At 38.2% G+C, this 22602-nt stretch overlaps 2 protein-coding genes across 3 annotated transcripts in view; one reads left to right on the top strand and one right to left on the bottom strand.

Annotated features, from left to right (window-relative positions):
- LOC120025760 (atrial natriuretic peptide receptor 2-like) overlaps positions 1-9443 on the top strand; it is a 58617-nt gene extending 49174 nt beyond the window's left edge. For both annotated transcript variants that reach the window (XM_038970377.1, XM_038970375.1), the window contains exons 16-22: positions 1023-1169; positions 1914-2037; positions 5384-5452; positions 5549-5723; positions 6573-6671; positions 8330-8421; positions 8902-9443. In XM_038970377.1, coding sequence (XP_038826305.1) covers positions 1023-1169; positions 1914-2037; positions 5384-5452; positions 5549-5723; positions 6573-6671; positions 8330-8421; positions 8902-8964 — 769 coding nt within the window. In that variant the 3' untranslated portion in view covers positions 8965-9443. The remainder of the gene's footprint in view (positions 1-1022; positions 1170-1913; positions 2038-5383; positions 5453-5548; positions 5724-6572; positions 6672-8329; positions 8422-8901) is intronic.
- Positions 9444-13559: 4116 nt separating this feature from the next.
- spag8 (sperm associated antigen 8) lies at positions 13560-17513 on the bottom strand. Its single transcript, XM_038970095.1, has 6 exons — positions 17325-17513; positions 16869-17028; positions 16567-16612; positions 15429-15543; positions 15177-15239; positions 13560-14173 (listed from the first exon to the last, which is right to left on the bottom strand). The coding sequence occupies exons 1-6, from the start codon at positions 17394-17396 to the stop codon at positions 14060-14062; spliced, it is 570 nt and encodes a 189-aa protein (XP_038826023.1). The 5' UTR covers positions 17397-17513; the 3' UTR covers positions 13560-14059.
- Between the last annotated feature and the right edge of the window lie 5089 nt (positions 17514-22602).

Here is a 22602-nt window from a genome sequence, read left to right as displayed (position 1 = left end):
TGACCCATTTTCGACCACTGGCCTGCCATTGGCTGGATGTCCTTTGGGTGGTAGACCATTCTTGATACACACAGGAAACGGTTGAGTGTGAAAAACCCAGCAGCGTTGCAGTTCTTGACACACTCACATCGGTGCGCCTGGCACCTATTACCATACCCTGTTCAAAGGCACTTAAATGTTTTTTCTTGCCCATTCACCCTTCACACAGCCATTCACCCACACATACACAATCCATGTATTAATTGTCTCAAGGCTTCAAAACCTTCTTTAACCTGTGGCATCAATAAGGGATCATATCTTTCACCTGGTCAGTGTATGTCATGGAAAGTGCAGGTGTTCCTAATGTTTTGTACACAGTGTAAATTGCACAAGAATTATAAATTTATAGATTTTTTAAAGGTATTTTTTTCTCTTTATTCAACCCGCCACTTTGTGTAGCCGTTAGAGATAATGATAATAATAACCGTCTGCTGGTAAATGGAAAAGATTTCCCAAAAACCTTCTCAATTACATTTTAACTACAGTGTAGTCTATGCCTACCTGACAGAATTATATCATGATTATTTGCATCAATCCAGTGAGCATTTCGTTTAGGAAACTCTGCAATCACACGAGCGCTACAGAAACCCTGCTAACCAGACAATGGTCTCTGGCTGGTGCACACTTGCATTAAAGGGTAACTACACACAAAATTCAACATTTCTTAGATTTCTCCCAGATCTAAAAGTGGCCTCCTGATGTATAAAAAAAAGTGTGATTTTGAGAGGCCGATAACCTGAAAATAAATTGGAAAAATGGAAACCGGGAAAAACAAAACGGAGAAATGGATTTAGGAAAAACTCAACGGAATCAGGCTTAAAAAATTACAGATTTTATCAGGCCCTAGACCATGAAGTCACTTCTGAAATACGCATTGAATTGTACATTAGGTGATGTTAACAGAATAGAAAGTTCAGATATTTTTCATTCAGAATAGCAACAAATGAATGGGTATGTTATCTTTCTGTCTTTTTTCATCACAGGGAGGGCAGTACCAGTATTCTGAACAACCTGCTGTCCAGGATGGAGCAGTATGCCAACAACCTGGAGAACCTGGTAGAGGAACGAACGCAAGCCTACCTGGAGGAGAAAAGAAAAGCTGAAAATCTACTTTACCAGATCTTGCCACAGTAAGAATAATTATTATTCAGATTTTCGTCTTGCCCTATTATCCTTATTATCAGTCTGAACTTCTGCTTATCAAATTGAGAAAATGAGGAGACTATTTTCTGTATAATGCTGTGCCACTTGATCATTGTTCAAATTCCAAGAAAGAGCATCTCAGCTTTCTATATCTCACACTTAAAAAAAAGATACACATTCACAGTTAAGCAGAGAGGAGATGAAAGGGCAAGGCAAGATGGGAGCTGACAAGCAAACCTCTCATTAACCAGAACTAGGAGGAGAAATGTGATAGGGTGTTAAGCACCTCTGATAACACGAAAGCAGCAAACGACAAGCCATGTCCTCCATCTATTTAAGCTGTCTGTCTCAGCGCCGTAGTCACACTCATTTATCCTTCCATTGTCTGGCCAAATGACTCCCTCCAACTTTAAGCCAATTTGACAGACAGAAAATGGCCTGATAGATCCGAGAGATACCTTCTCTCGCTGCAGAATTCAGATAATTCAGATAATTTTACCAGAGTCCTGGATTAACCTAGCTGCTAGTGCTACACTGTGCCTCTGGCTCTTTACTGTACTGGTGAACAGGAAATGATACTGGTAGAATCTGCTTATTTACTCATTGTGGATCGTAGCTGCCAAGCTTACTGTCACTGTTGATTTATAGCAAACGATAACATTATCTCTTAAGCACTGTATAAGCATTTTGTTCATTGTGGTTTTACTTATTTTGCGTTTTCTTGTCCACAGCTCAGTAGCAGAGCAGCTAAAGCGAGGGGAGACGGTCCAAGCAGAGGCGTTTGACAGTGTGACAATCTACTTCAGTGACATTGTGGGTTTCACGTCAATGTCAGCTGAGAGTACACCACTACAGGTAAACAACTGTCAGTAGATATATTCACTCCTAACCAAAAACAGGTACAGACTTCATACAGTAGCTATCCTATACCAACCAACAGCAGGAGCAAATCCACAACATGATTTTGCACTTTGAATCTTACTGTGTGACCAGTCAGTTTTGCTAAGTAAAATGCACTCAAGGTTTATTGAGTCGAAGTATCAATTCACCATGGGATATTAGAGACTTCCTGTAAACTCTCCCTCAAGACACTTGAAGGTAGTTGACAAGAAAGCTTGAAAATATGCTGGTCCAACAACATTATGGGAAGAGAAGAGAATATGAAGAGGAAATGTAGAGGAGCTTCTTTGTTACTTACACCGACCTCACTCATGCAGAGCCTATTAAAGCACCTACCGTATGTCTCATAGTTACAAAGCATTCCCACACAGAGGCCACAACTCAAAATAGCTATTGTGAGTAGCTGAGAGCGCATTGACGCATTGCTGAGTCACTGGGTGCTGTAGCTGCTATGAAATGTCTTCTCTCTCATGAAGAAGAAGATGAAGAAGAAGATTTCAAGACCACTCATATATTGAGAATCCCTTCACCAGGGTCTAAAGTACTGTATGATGAATGGCTGATGAATGGTTAAGGGCTTGTAAGGTGCACATTTCACTGTAAGGTGCACATTTCACTGTAAGGTGCACATTTCACTGTTGTATTCAGTGCATGTGACAAATACAATTTGATTTGATTTGATGGGATCGTTGTAATGGTCTCAATGGTCTCAATGGTTTTAAGTGCAGTGCCCCAACATGTTATTTTCTCCAGACATTTTGGTCGTTCCGAATTCTGAAATTCATCCAGAGGAACCAGGTTTTTTTCTTGATGCTACTTGTGCCATGAATTCAGACAAAGTATTTCTGGAGTGTTTCTTCTAAAATTGTGAAGACACGTCAGTCATATCATTTCCAATAACTCTGCATGAGCGATAGTTTGTACTTGGCGAGTGGTACACTCAGACTGATCTATTCTATTCATCCAGCAGAAGCTACTTACAAGTACAGTCATAAATCTTACCTTTCATCAAATGTATTTTAATATAGCTCAGAGCTAAGAATCCAACCACTAGGTTTCAGTGGCGATGTATTATGTGAAATATATTCATTGTCACTTATATTCTACGCACTTGATTTTAAGGTCACATGTCTATTCAATTAAGGCCACAAAACAGACGGTATTCTTTCAACATTAGTGTAGCTTTGAGGTCTAGGTATCTCACCTACCAGTTAGTGCTCTGTTTAATTAAAATATCTAATTACATTTAGCCATTTCCCCCCCAGATTAAGTCGTAATGGTTTAAGAAATAATGCTAAGCCCCTCTGAAAGTTAAACTAGAACTAAGACTGTTTTCTTATCACCATTTCTCTCTCCATAAGCCACTGAATCTCCTAACTTGACCAATAGACCCTCAAAGGAATTACAATATACAAACATTTATTTGATGAATGACAAGAAACACTTCATATTTTGAATAAACAGCTGATGTGTATTACTCTTCAAATTCCGGAAAATATTGTGAAAATGTGTTCCCAGTATTTGGTCTGTTGCGTTGTTTAACTCATGCAAGCACATTTCTCAGTAAATTGAGGTTCTGGGCACTTGTCCAAGGCAGGGGGAGCAGAAATATTTTAATCTGACTGGGGAACCATTGGGAGTTCATGCAGAAACACATCTCAGTCAATCACAGGGGCAAACTAAATGGAACATGTCTCATGAACACACACAGTGGAACTTATTATCTTTGCACACTATCTTTGAAATTGCTTTGTTTCACAAATGTTTGCCACTAGCTGAAGAAGTATTTCTAAAATAGAGAATGAAGGAGCAGGAGGGTAACAGTTATCTGGTTTTAGTGGTGGTGTTTGCGATTGTTTTACCCTTGAACCATTGTTTCTAGTTTAACTGAGTACTGTAGCTAAAGTATTGTTTTACCCTTGAACCATTGTTTCTAGTTTAACTGAGTACTGTAGCTAAAGTATTGTTTTACCCTTGAACCATTGTTTCTAGTTTAACTGAGTACTGTAGCTAAAGTATTGTTTTACCATTGAACCATTGTTTCTAGTTTACCTGAGTACTGTAGCTAAAGTATTGTTTTACCCTTGAACCATTGTTTCTAGTTTACCTGAGTACTGTAGCTAAAGTATTGTTTTACCCTTGAACCATTGTTTCTAGTTTAACTGAGTACTATAGCTAAAGTATTGTTTTACCCTTGAACCATTGTTTCTAGTTTAACTGAGTACTGTAGCTAAAGTATTGTTTCACCCTTGAACCATTGTTTCTAGTTTACCTGAGTACTGTAGCTAAAGTATTGTTTTACCCTTGAACCATTGTTTCTAGTTTACCTGAGTACTGTAGCTAAAGTATTGTTTTACCCTTGAACCATTGTTTCTAGTTTACCTGAGTACTGTAGCTAAAGTATTGTTTTACCCTTGAACAATTGTTTCTAGTTTAACTGAGTACTGTAGCTAAAGTATTGTTTTACCCTTGAACCATTGTTTCTAGTTTACCTGAGTACTGTAGCTAAAGTATTGTTTTACCCTTGAACCATTGTTTCTAGTTTAACTGAGTACTGTAGCTAAAGTATTGTTTTACCCTTGAACCATTGTTTCTAGTTTAACTGAGTACTGTAGCTAAAGTATTGTTTTACCCCTGAACCATTGTTTCTAGTTTAACTGAGTACTGTAGCTAAAGTGTTGTTTTACCCTTGAACCATTGTTTCTAGTTTACCTGAGTACTGTAGCTAAAGTATTGTTTTACCCTTGAACCATTGTTTCTAGTTTATCTGAGTACTGTAGCTAAAGTATTGTTTTACCCTTGAACCATTGTTTCTAGTTTACCTGAGTACTGTAGCTAAAGTATTGTTTTACCCTTGAACCATTGTTTCTAGTTTAACTGAGTACTGTAGCTAAAGTATTGTTTTACCCTTGAACCATTGTTTCTAGTTTAACTGAGTACTGTAGCTAAAGTATTGGTTTACCCTTGAACCATTGTTTCTAGTTTACCTGAGTACTGTAGCTAAAGTATTGTTTTACCCTTGAACCATTGTTTCTAGTTTAACTGAGTACTGTAGCTAAAGTATTGTTTTACCCTTGAACCATTGTTTCTAGTTTAACTGAGTACTGTAGCTAAAGTATTGTTTTACCCTTGAACCATTGTTTCTAGTTTAACTGAGTACTGTAGCTAAAGTATTGTTTTACCCTTGAACCATTGTTTCTAGTTTACCTGAGTACTGTAGCTAAAGTATTGTTTTACCATTGAACCATTGTTTCTAGTTTACCTGAGTACTGTAGCTAAAGTATTGTTTTACTCTTCATAGGTTGTGACAGTGCTGAATGATCTCTACACTTGCTTTGATGCTATCATCGATAATTTTGATGTGTACAAGGTAAGTCAGATGAATTATGTTTTGTAATGTAAATATGGTTATTTTATATATAGTCACCTGTTTCAACCTACTAACATGTTGTCATGTATATCTGAGGTGGAGACCATTGGTGATGCGTACATGGTGGTGTCAGGGCTTCCAGTCAGGAATGGTAAACTACACGCAAGGGAGATAGCTGGGATGTCTTTAGCCTTACTAGAACAAGTGAAAACATTCAAGATTCGTCACAGACCCCAAGACCAACTACGGCTAAGGATAGGAATCCACACAGGTATAAATTTCACATTTCACATAGAGTTTGAAATGATGGTTAAAATGTCTTATGCTTATTAACTACTGTTGGAAGATAGATGTTGTTGTTGTTTTTTTCAAATGGAATGAATCAGTGCTTTTGGGGACTGCCCAATCCTATTCCTGGTCCTTAGCATCCATATAGTTACCACTCAACCTCTAATAAATCATACACATTTAAATCTTTCAATACCTCCTAAATGTTACATGATCTTCCCTAGCCAATGACAGTTTATTTAATTCTATGACAAATATCTGAATTATGTTATGACACAAAATTATTTATTATACGGTAAATAGTTGTCTAGACAAGAAGTCATTTGTGATTAAATTGCCCACTTATGTATCCTGCCTCATGATTGCATGGGGCTTTTGCTCACTAAATGTTATAAACTGCTGTGATTGGTTATGACAGTTGATGACAATATCTAGGTTTTAAGACATACAGTATTTCAGCTCAGAAATCTCTGGAGATATCTCCAGTACCTACAATATTTTGACATGATGATCAAATACAACAAATACAAGCTGTATTGCATGCAAAGGAGGTTTTTCATTGTGCTTGGACACAATTATCTCATGCAGGCAGTATTTATATTCTTATTCAAACACTTCACTGATAGGTCTTTAAAAATTGTGTGTGGGAGGTGCCTGATCCTGTCATTGTGTGAATATGTTGTTTTTGAGTTCAATCATATCTTGATCATGCTTTTAAATACACTTAGCTTATCATGAGGTTCTGGTGATGAAAGAAATTGTTATCCATCTACAGTATGCTTTTCCATGGAGGACATTTCCAGTAAATGTCACTGCCTTTTGTTCTGTACAGGGCCTGTCTGTGCTGGGGTGGTGGGTCTGAAAATGCCCAGATATTGTTTATTTGGAGATACTGTCAACACAGCATCTCGGATGGAGTCGAATGGAGAGGGTGAGTTTCAGATTTGGATCTCTGTTTTCCTATTTTCTATTTTGATTGGTGTCAGCACTTTAACACTTAAAACTATTAATGTGGAAATTTTGCCGCATTAAACAGTGTCACATTCTGGAATCCAGTTAATATAATATGAATGACTACCTCATCTCTGTACCCCACACATAGAATTGTCTGTAAGGTCCCTCAGTCGAGCAGTGAATTTCAAACACAGATTTAACCACAAAGACCAGGAAGGTTTTCCAATGCCTCGCAAAGAAGGGCACCTATTGGTAGATGGGTAAAAATAAACATTGAATATCCCTTTGAGCATGGTGAAGTTATTAATTACACTTTGGATGGGTTATCAATAAACCCAGTCACTACAAAGATACAGGCGTCCTTCCTAACTCAGTTGTCAGAGAGGAAGGAAACCACTCAGGGATTTCACCATGAGGCCAATGGTGACTTTAAAACAGTTACAGAGTTTAATGGCTGTGATAGGAGAAAACTGAGGATGAAATATTGTACAATCCAGGTGGGCAAATCTCTTAGAGATTTACCTAGAAAGACTCACAGCTGTAATTGCTGCCAAAGTTGATTGTAACATGTGTTGACTCAGGGGTGTGAATACTTATGTAAATGAGATATTTCTGTATTTCATTTTCAATACATTTGCAAAAATGTCTAACAACATGTTTTCACTTTGTCATTATCGGGCATTGTGTGTAGTTGGGTGAGAAAAAAAGCAATTTTGAATTCAGGCTGTAACACAACAAAATGTGGAATAAGTCAAGGGCTATGAATACTTTCTGAAGGCACTGCATGTTTCAGCTGACACAAACTAAAACAACTAAGTATTCATTATTTCCTGTTGATTATGTGGTATTTCCTTGGATTTGGATTTTGTTCGTCTGTCGAGCATTCCCTGTTGTATATTTGCTTATGCAATTGTTTTGTGAAAGACTGGTTTCCCGTCATTATTTGTCTTGACTAAATCTGACTAATGCTTGTGTCTGAGAATCCATAACAAAAATATTGTGGACTAGCTCTTTGCACATACTTCCCTGTAAGAAACAAAGCATCAAGGGATAGATTAAGTAGACAGGGAATGGAATATTTATCATCACTAAGCAACAGAGGGGATGGAGGTTGTCATCATAGTTTAATAGTGGTTATCTGGACTGGTATTACTGGCAGCTGTTCTTAACTGGTGTGGTGGTAGTTGGACCGCTGGTGCTGTGCCGGCCAGGATTTTTTGTGAGTGACTCATCACATTATTGATTAACCCACTCACTTCCTGCTCTCTTCCTGCTGTGTGCTTTCACGTCCGTTGATAAATAATTAATAACACTTATAGCCAGGCCACATCCATAGTGATAAACTGCATACCATAAAATATCATATAGTGGTAGGAATCACCTCTGGGGCTGGACTGGCAACAACTGTTTCTAGGGACTATTTCTACAGCAACAGGAAGATTTCACTGTTCATTTCTACTTTTGACCTTCACATAACATACACTTGGTTGACATATGTATGTATGCGTACTGTAATTGTTATGATCTACCACAGTGCATATGGCAGAGGATAAATGTTTCATTAATGCTACTCGGTGTCACTCCCTGCAAAGCACTCACTGTGATTGTCTATTGTCCCATTGATGTGTTTCACAGCCTTGAGGATCCACCTCTCCTCAGCAACCAAAGAAGTGCTGGATGAGTTTGGCTATTTTGAACTCAAAGAAAGAGGGGAGGTAGAAATGAAGGTAAGGCCACAATGAATAATGCATGTGTTGTTGTCAGCATTATCTGTAATGGCTTCATGTATTCAATTTTGTCTGAGAAATGAATATGATAGAATTTTTTTTAAAGAATACAAAAGTGTTTCGTCACATACACCAGATAGGTGCAGTGAAATCTGTTGTTTTACAGGGTCAGCTATAGTGAAATGTGGTCTTGTGATTCCCATTCTGTTTATTATATGCAGTACATTTCAGTAGACTGCAGCTCTGGATCGCTCAGATTACGAGTGTCGTAGAAAAGATGGCTGTACTCTCCTGTTGAAATGGAAGAAAACCATAAAGTCTGGTTATGAAGAGTAGCGTACTCTCTCTAGGGATGCCAGATTAGTTTTACCAGGCCCAGCTAATGCCAGGGTCACCCTTCAAGGAAGAGAAGCCCTTTTGTGTATCTATCACTCCCACTCGTCTCCATTGATGAGCCTATTGATTTCTGTGTTTTTCCAGGGCAAAGGCAAAATGAGAACCTATTGGCTTGAGGGGGAGAAGACTGATGTGTACGTTATCTGAGAGGCCTGCTGATAGCGTGTACCCACAGTGGAGCCAACCACAGAGGCTACACAGTGGCACAGTCAGCCAATGCTTTATTTGTTCTAGAATAATGCCTAAAGGTGATTCCCTCCCCAAAAGCAGAACAACAATATTTACTGAATTAGGCCTTTTTGGAAAAGAAGGGATGTTTAATGGTATGTTTATAATACCTGTGTACGGTTACTGCCCCAAAAATGGTAAGATGTTTTGTATGGAGAATCTTTCTGTCCTGAGATTGAGTACTTTCTATATTAAGATTTGTATAATGTGTTTGGAAGTCAATTCTGTATTAATATTTCCATACAGCGTGCATAACGGATGGGCACACAGTGTAATAGATGTCAATGCAGAGGTCCGAGTTCCACAGTGGTGTTATAGAGTACAAGATGATATATGTATTTCCAAGATATTGTAAGATATTTTGTTCAATAAACTGAGTACAATACAACTGTGTTTCATACATTGTTCAGATAATATCATTTATGTTCAACCTTGTGTGTTTTCATAGTCGTGTGTGAGTCGGTGCACTGCATTGTTAATGTGCTTTTGATAAAAACATTTCATGATTTAGTAAATCAGATTTTTACAAAACAATAACATTTTGAAATATCATCATTGACGGTAAAAGGGGGACATTTCTTGTAACCAGCTCACTATTTATGTGTCTGGCCGTACGTCTTAACTTTTATACAGACCCGGTGCCAGGATAAAGTTACTAAGGGGGCAGTTGAAATCGGTGAGGGAGCAACATTTTTGGTGGTTCTTGCATTGGAATTATATAGAATTCTGCTTCTATCACAATAAACATACAGTTCAAAGGCTGAGACTCCGAGACCATTGAGTGCTTTTGAAGTGACAGGTTGGCGTGAAATCTGTAGCCCATCTCAGCTGCGCTGTATCAATACAATAGACAGCGCCCTACACACTAAAGCAATGCCACTTTGGTAATGAATATAGGCTACAAGATAAATATGCTGTTTGTAAAAGATGAATTACTTTATGTGAATGCAGCCCTACACACATCTGTCTTACCAAAATAATGCAAACTAAATGCTGAAAGTAGTAGCCTAGTTATTCATGCCAAAACAATTGGGCTTTGAATACTGAAACAACTGCGAATGCGAACGAATGAATGCGAACAGTACAAAACAGCGGTAGGCCTACTATAGGCCTATAGACAAAATATCAGATCAATAAAGGCATGACACAATCTATATTTGGCGGCTTTTTATGGAAATCCAAAGGTGTCATACCTAACCACCCGGTGGCTTTCCATAGCCCCCCTACACACAAACATACTCCGCGGAGCGCTCTGTCTATGGTGCTGATACAGCGCAGCAGAGGTACAGATTTCGCGCAAACCTGTCACTCAATCATTTGAACTTTTATGCTATTTTTATATAAGGACATACAACTAAAACTGAGGGGACACAAGTTTCAACTGAGGGGGCTAAGTCCCCTTTTTCCCTCTCGTGGAACCGGACCCGCTTTAATAACTGGGCCATATTCCCCTGATAACCCTTACCCAAATATTTTCTCCAAGATGTAACTTGGACAGAATTTAGTGTCCTTATGACGTCTCTAAACATGTTCGAGAATCTGCTTCATTTATTGTTTGAAAGGTTTCTCTTTTTAGGAGTGAAAGTGTAAGTTAGTCAGCATAACCTGTTGGGAATCTTGAATGGCCCTTCTGTTGAAATTGCTACGGTACCTTAGACATCCTAAATTCTAATTACAGCGTTGTCCCCTGCTTTGTCCCTTTTAGTCCATTACAGTATCACTTTAATGGGTTCATAAACCAACAGTGGCTATTGCATTTCACACATGAAAGATAGAAGTTATGCAATGCTAAGTAGCTTTAAATGTTTTCTTTCTTTTATTTAACTAAAGTCCCACGATACAATCATCTGTAGCCTAGTATTTGCATTGCATCTGCCAGTATCAGAAACCTTCTAGTAAATGTTAGAACACCACCATATGCACGTTGACAAAAATCTCTTGCCTTTTCACATGGCAATGTTGTCAAACTGCACAGGTAGTGACTACAATGAACTGTTTGCAAAATTCAGGTGTGAACAGACAGAGAAAAAAGAGATGCAGAGTGAGAAGAACCTGTACACTGTACAATAACAGTCATTATCAGAGTGAGAAGAACCTGTACACTGTACAATAACAGTCATTATCAGGTTGTGCAGGATGCAGCTGTGTTCAGCTGCAACGACATCACCAGTCATTAGCTGCTGTGACATGGCAGTGTGCATCATGTGTCTCTTCATCTCTGCTCCAATTCACTAAGGGGGAATTCCGTAATTAAGTGATAATGCTTATTTATTTAACCTTTATTTAACTAGGCAAGTCAGTTAAGAACAAATTCTTATTTACAATGACGACCTCGGAACAGTGGGTTAACTGCCTTGTTCAGGTGCAGAACGACAGATTTTTACCTTGTCAGCTCGGGGATTCAATCTAGCAACCTTTACGGTTACTGGCCCAACGCTTTAACCACCTGCCACCCTGTAGCCATGCGCAAATGACCCTATAGCGCCAAACCTACTGAGTTGATTTATGATTTCAAGAATGCTTTAATTATATGCCTGAACTTTTCACTGTATTTTTTTTTTTTTTTTTACAGTTTGTATCATGTTAAATATTAGCCACTATCGGTAGCCCTCGTCAGTTATACCACCATAAATTTAGAACTGTCATGTTAGTGTTAGTTTCATTCCATTTTGCATCATTCCATTTCATCGTTAGTTTACATTTCTTTCTGTCACGTTCCTGTGGTTGTTTCTGGGGATCGCTAGCAATAGTGGATCATGTTAGGCTAACGTATTACAAGTTGTGCTATAATTTGTGACATGTAACCTATTTGAATCATTATGGAATGCAGACCATAATGAGTTTAAACCTGGAGCCTGGCACACGGTTCACGAAGACTGAACTGTTGTCATCACAGTTTCATGATTAGTGAGGATTATTAGGGTAGATTTATAGGACTACTGGTCAACCCCTATTGTACACTTTTTCCCTTTTTCCAATGTTTAATGGATTGAAAAATTGAATATGGCAACTTTCAGGATGAATCAAAACAATTTTTTTGATTCACCAATATACAGTGTACAAAACATTAGGAACATTTACATGACAGACTAACCAGGTGAATCCAGGTGAAAGCCATGATCCCTTATGGTCACTTCTTAAATCCACTTCAATCAGTGTAGATGAAGGGGAGGAGACAGATTAATCCTTAAAATTAATCTGTGCATCAATCTAAGTAACATAATGAAAAAATCCCCATCAAAATCTGTCCGTTTAAGTTAGAGATATTTGCATGGGCTGCGTCTCAATCCGCCCCATCTGCGTATGTCGGCCTTCCGCATCGGCAGTGGAAGGTGGCCGAGCTACAGCGATGTTTGTCAGATCATAAGACATCCCAAAAAATCAGTCTTCTCACAGAAACGTCTGTAGCGTCCGAACTAATGTGACGACTCTATGAAAAGATGACTCTCACAAACACGGTGGTTTTGCTCTACGACCCCCACAAGCGCCACGGGACTCTGTCAATAATGCTGATATGCCAATTTCTGTCTGTAGCATACATTTCCTAAGTCTGAATCGGGCCCTTATCAACCAAGTAAGTGTCACATAAGTCTCTCATCACTTTTGTCTCCCCTTCAGGGAGTGTACAGTATCCAAATCTGTACATGTGTGTGCATACAGATGTTTAAATTAAATTAAATGATACTGTAGAATTCAGTAGAAGAATGAAGGATGAATTTGAGTAATTGTTGAGTCATCAAAGGCTCCTGGTTTTATCTTTTGAAGAGAGTTGAAGAGAGGGTGAAGAACACCATTAGCATTTTTGGTACAATTTGGGAGGAAAGACAACAACAGCCAAGAAGGGAACTTTTGACGGGGGAATGCACTGAAGGAATTTCTACTGCGGGTATGTAGGCCTACTGCATCACAAGCACATAGTTCACAAGATGGTTCAACATTTGTCTCCTCTGACAAAAGCACTACATCCATTTTAATAACTCAGAGCACTGCTCCCTTCACATGTGTAACGTCCTGACCAGAGTTCTTATGTGTTTTGCTTGTTTAGTGTTGGTCAGGACGTGAGCTGGGTGGGAATTCTATGTTGTGTGTCTAGTTCGTCTGTTTCTGTGTTCAGCCTAATATGGTTCTCAATCAGAGACAGCTGTCAATCGTTGTCCCTGATTGAGAATCATATATAGGTGGCTTGTTTTGTGTTGGGGATTGTGGGTGGTTGTTTCCTGTCTCTGTGTTTGTATTCTGCACCAGATAGGACTGTTTCGGCTTTCACGTTTTGTTATTTTGCTATTGGTTAATGTTCACCGTTTATTCTGTTGATTAAACATGTTGAACACTAACTGCGCTGCATTTTGGTCCTCTCATTCATCCCAGGAAGAAAGCCGTTACAACATGGAAATACAGAGAATGAAGTACTGCAATACATTTTTTATAAACTTAAACAAATACACAGTTATGGATAGATCAAAACAGACATTATTAATTGAATTGAATCATGGACAAAAATTAGTAGTCAAATTTATTCAAGGAAATATTTACTTTATCACAGTTAATTTGAATTAAAACAATTATATGCAATATATTTCACTTGGCTGGAAGTAGCTAAATGGCATCTGTTTCAGACATCAATTGTTTCCCCCTCTAATCCCATGAGGTAATGAAATGTTTTGGGGGAAAATCTGCATAAATGTAGTCTAAAATTACTTGTTGCCATAGCTACCGCCTATAATCTCTGCTGAAAGCGAGAGGAGAGAGGAACACCATGTAGACTTGTCTCTTGATTGACAGAACACGAATCTGAATCGGAGCCATGCTCTCTAAAGTAAGGAGGCTGCATGAACATCAATATTTCTGACATCTGTAAGGCGGAGGCTTCTGTGTGCCTCTCTTTCTAACGGTGGAAAAACACTTTCCTAATTTCCTAGACCTAATTGAAATGATAAACAGAGCAATATTCATACACAATATTATGGAACAATAATTTAATACCACTGTGTCCAATGCTCACATGAGTAACAGCTTAATTCTCCGGTGTGTACAGAATAGGCTTGTCATCCATGTGTTCACTGATAGGTGTGCTGAAGGTGGCGTTCATCTTGAATGGGGTATCCCTGGTTCTCACCGCTGTCACACCCTGAGACGGCAGAACATGGTACAGGACATAATGTTTTCTTGCTGTTGTTTAAAAAGGTTTTTGTGTAGACTGTAGAGTATTATCAGACTACAGTGAAATGTATGCCAGGTATGCTATTATTACAGTATCTGCTGCTCGTTTAAGGCTTAAATTAACTGAACTGAGTTCAAAAGTGGATGAGATGTATCATTTCATTCAGAAATCGACAGTACCCTGTACCAGCTGTGCTCTTTAAAGTCTATTGGCAGAATCTAATAAGATGTCTTATTGAAGGGCTCCTTGAGACCACATTCAAAATGGAGGCTTGTAAATAGCCATCAAATATGACACCAAAATTACAAACATATGCTAAATCCTTTTCATTTGTTAATATCTTACATATCAACAGCCATCAAATACTAAAACTCAAGGGCCAGATGTCCAACAATAATGATGGTTTAATTGAGAGAATAAAAGCCAGATTGTGCAGTAGAGATTAAATACTATATAATATGAATACTATATGAATATTAATATTATATAATTATATAATATAATGTTAGGAGTGAGTCCCAAAGAGTACAAACCTAAGAATACTTAAGAATATAAGGCTATGGTCCTCTAACCTTGATAGGGTAAATAAAATGCTTTTGAAAATAATTGCTTTCTTTACACACTCATGTAATGTTTTACTGAGTTGTGGGTATGTGGGAGGTCTCTTCCAGCAATTTATTGTATTCAATTTTGTAAGTGGAATAGCCAAGCAACAAATGCTTCACAAACACAGACAGACCACTAACGCCACAGTCACTGTACTATAGCAGAGTAAATGACCCATCACACAAAAGCTGACTTAATAATTGAAAATAATAAAGATGATAAAATGTAACAAAGGCATTTTGTCTAGTGTTGACTATAATGTTAAGCAGCCATCCAGTAATAGTGAAAACATGGTGCTCTCTCCATTTCTGATAATGTAGAGAGGGTTATGTAAATGGGGGAGTAATGTAATAATCAGACCAACCTGTATCTGATGATGATTCTCACTCCAAAAGGTAATTGCCTGATCGCTTTTGTAGTCATGCTCCTAATCACAGCAAACCAAGAATGCATTAGAAATGAACATTCTGTTCAAGTATGAGTTGAATAATGCTGATGTCAATTATATATGTGAAAGACAGGAAAATTATAAAAGGTAGCTAGTCCCAAAACAAGGTGTCTCACAAAGAGCGGAATTTGGTAATCATGTTCATAGAATATACTTGATTTAGAAGACCTTTAGTGGTGAAGGCAGGGAAGGCTGAAAGCCTTCAACTTTGTAGTCCTCTTTGGTAGTGGAGCAGAACTCTGTTTTCGGAGGGTCAGGGTTAAATTCTGCATGTATCTGCTCACTGTGGGATAGAGGAGGAGGGTCGTATCAACATGAGAACCTACAGCAACGTCCTTATCTGTCTCTGCTACTCTGACATTGTTTTTCCACATTTTCACATTGCTGAACAACTTTAGATTACTATTTTTTAAATCTATCAGTAGCTGCATTGCTGTGTGTAAGGTCTATGCAGTGATAAAGGCTAGTTATTCTTAGGCTTACATGATTAGTGCATGAATATGCATAATAATACATGCATTGCCATGTGAATCAAAATAACATTGTTCCACTGTTATTCTACATTATTCATATAGGTTGTCATAACATACTTATTTGTGGTGTAAACTCCCTGTCCTATCTCTTCATAACTGGTGTCCACAGATCCAGATTTAATTCTCACGTTGAGCAGCTTCCAAGAAGTGTTGATGTGTTGACATTTATTCTTACTGTTTCCCTACAGCAGATTATTGCCATGGAAAAACAAAGCAACACTCTCCAAACCACTATTAAAGGTTCTATGACCAATGCTACTTATTTAAATTGATGTTATTTTTGTCATAATAAACTAGTTAGAGCCTTGTTAATGTTCTTTACATTTAACTGTGAGCATACAGTAAAAATCTAGGTCAGTTTTGTGACTGTGTGGTTTTGTATGGCATAAGTCAGTGAATATGAGTTGAGACTCTCTCCCCTCCAACAACCAGTTTTAACTGTCTTACCTCCCTTTGTTAAAATCGCTTGTTGGGGATGTTAACCACATTGTTGTGGACACATTCTATTAACCACATTACAATGCACATAAATGTTAAATCAGATAATGAAGTCAAATCAAAAAGCACAAAGTTTTCATAGAACTGTAAAACTAACCAAGACTTGTAAATTACATCCCTTTCCTCCTACCAGTTCCGCTCAAGGCATGGATGGAACAGTGTTGTGTCACGTCTCGAGTAAGTCACATCGTAAAAAAATATATATTTCAAGCTTGAATGTTTTGTGCACACAATGATAACTGTTATGAAATGAAACTTTGGTCAATTAGGCCTACCTTATTTTCTTGAGCAGATCATTTTCCAAAAGTTCTCCTCTGAGGCCTTAACAAATAAAACAAATAAAAGATGGGCAAAACACATACCGAACTCTAAAATGCTTGAGTGAATTTTAATCAAGTCAGCCAGTGAGACAGCACAACAGTATGCTTATGAACAGTTTGCACAGTAGTAAGGTTACAGTATGTTTGAATGTTGCGTGGCATCCACTGAATCTAAAACTCATTCCAGGAAAAATCTATTCAAGGTCGGCTGGATGTAGGATGCTTATTGGTGTTCAATGTTCTTATTCTGTACCTACCTCTTTGTCTCACTCCATGACCCTTGGGAGGGGTGAAAGCATCATTCACCGTGGTGACACCTTGAACTTTGGATGACAGATCCATAGTGAGAATCCCTTTATGTCCATTTTTGTGGATGTGCGCTCTGGGCCTCTCATTGTCAAGGACGGCAGTGGCCCGCTGAATGAATGTAATTCCAAAGATTAATAAAAAGCTGTGCCATGTGTGACAACATATTGTTGTTTTCAATCATTTTTAATTAGTTAAAGGGGTGACTTGTACTAATTACCTATTAATGATGGCACTCATAGCTAACTGAGAAAACAGGAGGGAGAACATGCGAGCCCTCATATACCTGAACTTAGCTATACATGTAGGCCTACCGCTAACTTACATCTCTCGCTCTCACACACGCACACACACACACTACTACCAGCTTTCATATCGAGAAAACTTTTGCCAAGAAAAAAACTCACCTCCTCTACCCAGTTATACAGCAAACATTTTCCAATAGATTTTTGTTCAACAGAAGCGCCCAATGCAGTCATTATATTTTCATTACAATGCACTTAGTTAGTAGTGTGAAATCGCTAATTTATCTTGTGAAACCAAGATAGTTGAGGTAGCTAGCTAGCTTGCTTCTAGCTTGCTTCTAGCTAAATGTAGCTACCACTATTTATTATTCTGTTGTGGAAGTGTAACCCTAGCAACTGTAAACAAACGACATCGTGACGTCATTCGAAGAAAATAAGCATAGAGATCCTTTTGGGTTTTTGCGGGTCAAATAAGCTTGTTCAGGGCCTGAATTTGAATGCACGTCACATAATAATTTAACACGTTCATAATTTTTTTACGTAGTTATTACACATTGATTACACATTGATTACGCCATCACTCGTATTTCATATGTCACAGCATTCACCGATATGTATGCTATGATGTTTATAATAACATCTGTATCAAAGATATTTTTTTACATTTTTGATCCTGCTCTTATTTCAAATGATCACACAGACGTTTTCCCATTCGGTCGAACAAATAATTCCTTATTACCAACGCGGTATTGTAAACATGACGTGCAATTTCAGCACATACAACATTCTATAATATAATTTTGTTATTAAATCCTTGGTGTAAAGTTTTTATATAATTTGGCGCATAAAGCACTATATTTTATGTAGCTAACATTCACATCACTCAATGTGTATTTGTGTCCACACCCTTATTTCAAAACCCTGTTTTCAGTATTTGCACTGTGCAGCTACATGGCATATAGTCCGTACGTGCTCTAAAAGGGTGGATGGATTTGTCCTCAGATGTGCCCATTGGTTGTGCACAAAGCAGCCAGTCATGACAAGTTTTCTCCCGAGACCCTTGGGCTGTGGAGAGGGATGGGAGGGTATACACTGATTCCCAACAGCTGTCCAGATGATGGAGCAAAATTTAAATGTAGCTTCCTGTCCATTCACCAGACAGCCATTTTATTAAAAAATGCCAATGCTTTCTGCTCTTAAAAAGTATATGTGATGTGTGTGTGTGTGTGTGTGTGTGTGTGTGTGTGTGTGTGTGTGTGTGTGTGTGTGTGTGTGTGTGTGTGTGTGTGTGTGTTTGTGCGTGCGTGCGTGCGTGCGTGCGTGCGTGCGTGCGTGCGTGCGTGTATGTGTGTGTAACAATATAGACTGAGGTGTCTCTTGTGAGAGGAAAGACAAATGAAAGGGATATGTAGAGGATGGAAGGTATGGCATGAAATGCAGGTATGTGAAATGCATTGCTTTGGTTCCAAGAGAAGAAATGGCCCCCTGAGGTACAATTACAGTGAATAAAGAAGATGCTTTTGTGTTTGGAGGCATTGGAGAAACACTGCCCTGTGTCTGTCTAAATCTTGACAATTTAGCTATATTTTTCACTCCAAAGCATCTCCCCTATGAACTAATTTCATACACATCAAATCAAATATTTTTCCTGATAAAAAAAAAAATGAAAGAAGCATAGTGTGTGCATGATTCATTCATGGTATCATCACAATCCAATTCCAGAGGCAGGTTTGCTCATTGTTTTGTAGACTTTCCATTGTGCACAGGAGCACTATCCACAATAGAAATAAGGAAAGGTGAATACAATGGAGGAACACAACTGATACGCCTCAATTAACATCAAAGCAAAGCTCTATAATGGAAGGCCACAATGTTGAAGATGATGACTTAGGAGTAACCCAAAATGACTTAGAACTCAACTTCATTCTCTGCATCTCTGCATGTCCGCAATATTGTAAAAAATCATCACAATTAGACGGTCCCCATTGACTAGATCTTTCCGTATATTGTACATGGTATGACACTAGAATTTGGTGCAGTAGTATTTACTGCTTGCCGATACAATAAACACAATTGCACATATTTATATTGTGATGAAAACAATAGTTAATATTCTGTGAACTAAACACTTAACAGTGAATTTTGTATTGAATGATGATATATATTTAAACGCAAAGCGAGCTGAAAGACGATGGCCAGAGCATACCCATGATGTTGCACAACGATTTAAGGCAATAAGTCATCATTTTAGTCAAAGAATGATATATTTGGGCTTAAAGTAACATATCCATGTGAATTTTCCTACGATATGACACACAAATTATTTTCAGCCTAAATTTCATTTCAGGGCTGGGTTTTAATTGAACGTTACCACCCACCAGCATGGCATTGTTAATTACTTAATACCCATCCCGGATCCGGGAGCATCCTCATCAAAAAAGCTGACTAGCATAGCCTAGCCTAACGGGACAGGGATATCATATAATATCATTTTCATGAAATCACAAGTCCAATACAGCAAATGAAAGATAAACATCTTGTGAATCCAGCCATCATTTCCGATTTTTAAAATGTTTTACAGCGAAAACACAATATGTATTTATATTAGCTAACCACAATAGCCAAACACACAACGGCATATTTTCACCATGTTTCCACCGCATAGGTAGCTTTCACAAAACCCACAAATAGAGATAAAATTAATCACTAACCTTGATCAACTTCATCAGATGACAGTCTTATAACATCATGTTATACAATACATTTATGTTTTGTTCGAAAATGTGCATATTTAGAGCTGCAAATCGTGGTTATACATTGTGAATACGTAGCAACAATTCACCAAAATCTCTCTGGAGATATTTTGGACAGTCACCTAATCTAATCAAAGAACTCATCATAAACTTTACTAAAAAATACATGTTGTACAGCAAATGAAAGATACACTGGTTCTTAATGCAACCGCTGTGTTAGATTTTTTAAAATAACTTTACTACAACATACAAAATGCATTATTGTGAGACAGCGCTCACCTATTCTCCGCCGAGTTGGAGTCAACATATTACACAGAAATACGAAATAACATCATAAATTGTGTCTTACTTTTGCTGAGCTTCCATCAGAATGTTGTGCAAGGAGTCCTATTTCCAGAATAAATCGTTGTTTGGTTTTAGAATGTCCATTTCTTCTGTCGAATTAGCAACTTTGGCTAGCATTGTGGCGCGAACATGCCCATCATCTCTTGGCGCAAAGAACGTAAAATTCTAAAAGTCCCAATAAACGTTGTATAAACTGATCAAACTCGGTTGAAAAATCCTACTTTATGATGTTTTTCTCATATGTATCAAATAAAATCAGAGCCGGAGCAATTCGCTGTGTATACCGAACGCTTTTCAGAAGACAATGTCGAGGTCCCCCGCACGCCGTCGAAAACAAAATACCGGACCTGCCACTCCAAAAGCTCTTATTCGGCCTCAGATCAAGCTAGACACCCCATTCAACCTTCCACTGCCTGTTGACATCTAGTGGAAGGCGTATGAAGTGCATACATATCGATAAATAAAAGCCAGTTGAATAGGCAGGCCCTGAAACAGAGCCTCGTTTTCAGATTTTTCACTTCCTATATGGAAGTTTGCTGCCAAATGAGTTCTGTTTTACTCATAGATATAATTCAAACAGTTTTAGAAACTTCAGAGTGTTTTCTATCCAATAGTAATAATAATATGCATATTGTATGATCTAGAACAGAGTATGAGGCCGTTTAATTTGGGCACAATTTTTTCCAAAGTGAAAACAGCGCCCCCCTATTCACAAGAAGTTAATTAATCAGAAACAGCTGCAAAGTTATTCCTCTTTGCAACTGAGATGAGCCAAACATCCTTGTGTCCACTTGGCCGCCTGAGCCATGAAGCAAATTAAAATAGGGTCTGGAAATTAATGTTTTTTAACCTCCACTATTTTAAACATAAAATTATCAGAATCCATTGGATAATTTGTCAATTTTCACTTACTTTTGAGCTAGTCTGTATTTAAAATACATATCTGACCATTTTATAAAATTGTATAATTGTGTGATATGATAACATTTTGCAAATCCGCTCCCACCCGTCGCCCCAAGATGAATGGTTTTGACCACTAGAATTTTGCCTCACTACACGCTCCAAATATACATGTCATCTGCGGCGTGCATGATATTGAGGCAAATCATTGTAGCCTATAATTTCACTTCCCATGTGAGAACCATGAGCACTTCCTGATTTGGCTTTGCTGTACCGGAGCCAAAGCCTGCCAGCAGCTTACCTACCAAGGGTTGTACCGTATCCATTAGAATTTCGCATGTCAATAGTTATACATATTACCGGAGCTTCATCTTATTCTTTCGAACTATTTTTCTGGCAGATTTGCGGCTGCAATTCATGGAAGACTACACACATTTGGAGATAACAATAGTTAGCGAAGTCAAAGTAGTCCAGTGGTTTCCATCTGTGGCGAAGTTTTACCTAAATCAATGCTTATGACAAATCCAACTCCAGAGCCAGCAGGCTAATCGTTTTAATATGGTGTAGTAGTAAAAAAAAAATGCAACAACATAACATGAGCTAGCTAGACAAGGTTAGCAAGATCGCTAGCTAGTGCTGAAATGAACTTGAGCATACTTTACGTTTCAACACAGATCCGAAAATTGCTTTTACGCAATTGAGAAAAACGGTAAGCTCCACACCAGCTTTACTCAGTTCAGGTGCAAGGCAAAACAATTACGTACGTTGTTAAAAGAAATATGTGCCTGCACACTTTTAATACGTCCTAAAGGTTCAACTTTACAGCACAATCATCCCCAAAATGACTAGACCTTTCAAATTCCTGCAAGAGGGATTTCAGTGAAATAATAAATATCTCTGAGTGAATGGCTGTTTGCATGTACAGTGCATTCGGAAAGTATTCAGAACCCTTGACTTTTTCCACATTTTGTTGCATTACAGCCTTATTCTAAAATGGATGAAATTGTTTTTAGAAATGTTTGCAAATATATTAAAAAGAAAAAACAGAAATATCACATTTACATAAGTATACTCAGTACTTTGTTGAAGCACCTTTGGCAGCAATTACAGCCTCAAGTCTTCTTGGGTATGACGCTACGAGCTTGGCACACCTGTATTTGTGTGCTTAGGGTCGTTGTCCTGTTGGAAGGTAAACCTTCCCAGTCTGAGGTCCTGAACGCTCTGGAGCAGGTTATGATCAAGCATCTCTCAGTACTTTGCTCCATTCATCTTTCCCTCCATCCTAACTAGTCTCCCAGTCCCTGCCACTGAAAATCATCCCCACAGCATGATGCTGACACCACCATGCTTCTCCGTAGGGATGGTGGCAGGTTTCCTACAGACGTGACACAGGATTCAGGCCAAAAAGTTCAGTCTTGGTTTCATCAGACCAGAGAATCTTG

Source organism: Salvelinus namaycush, chromosome 31 (assembly GCF_016432855.1).
Source record: "Salvelinus namaycush isolate Seneca chromosome 31, SaNama_1.0, whole genome shotgun sequence".
Taxonomy (NCBI): domain Eukaryota; kingdom Metazoa; phylum Chordata; class Actinopteri; order Salmoniformes; family Salmonidae; genus Salvelinus; species Salvelinus namaycush.
The sequence above is the reverse complement of the archived record's forward strand: the minus strand, read 5'-3'. Positions and strand labels throughout refer to the sequence as shown.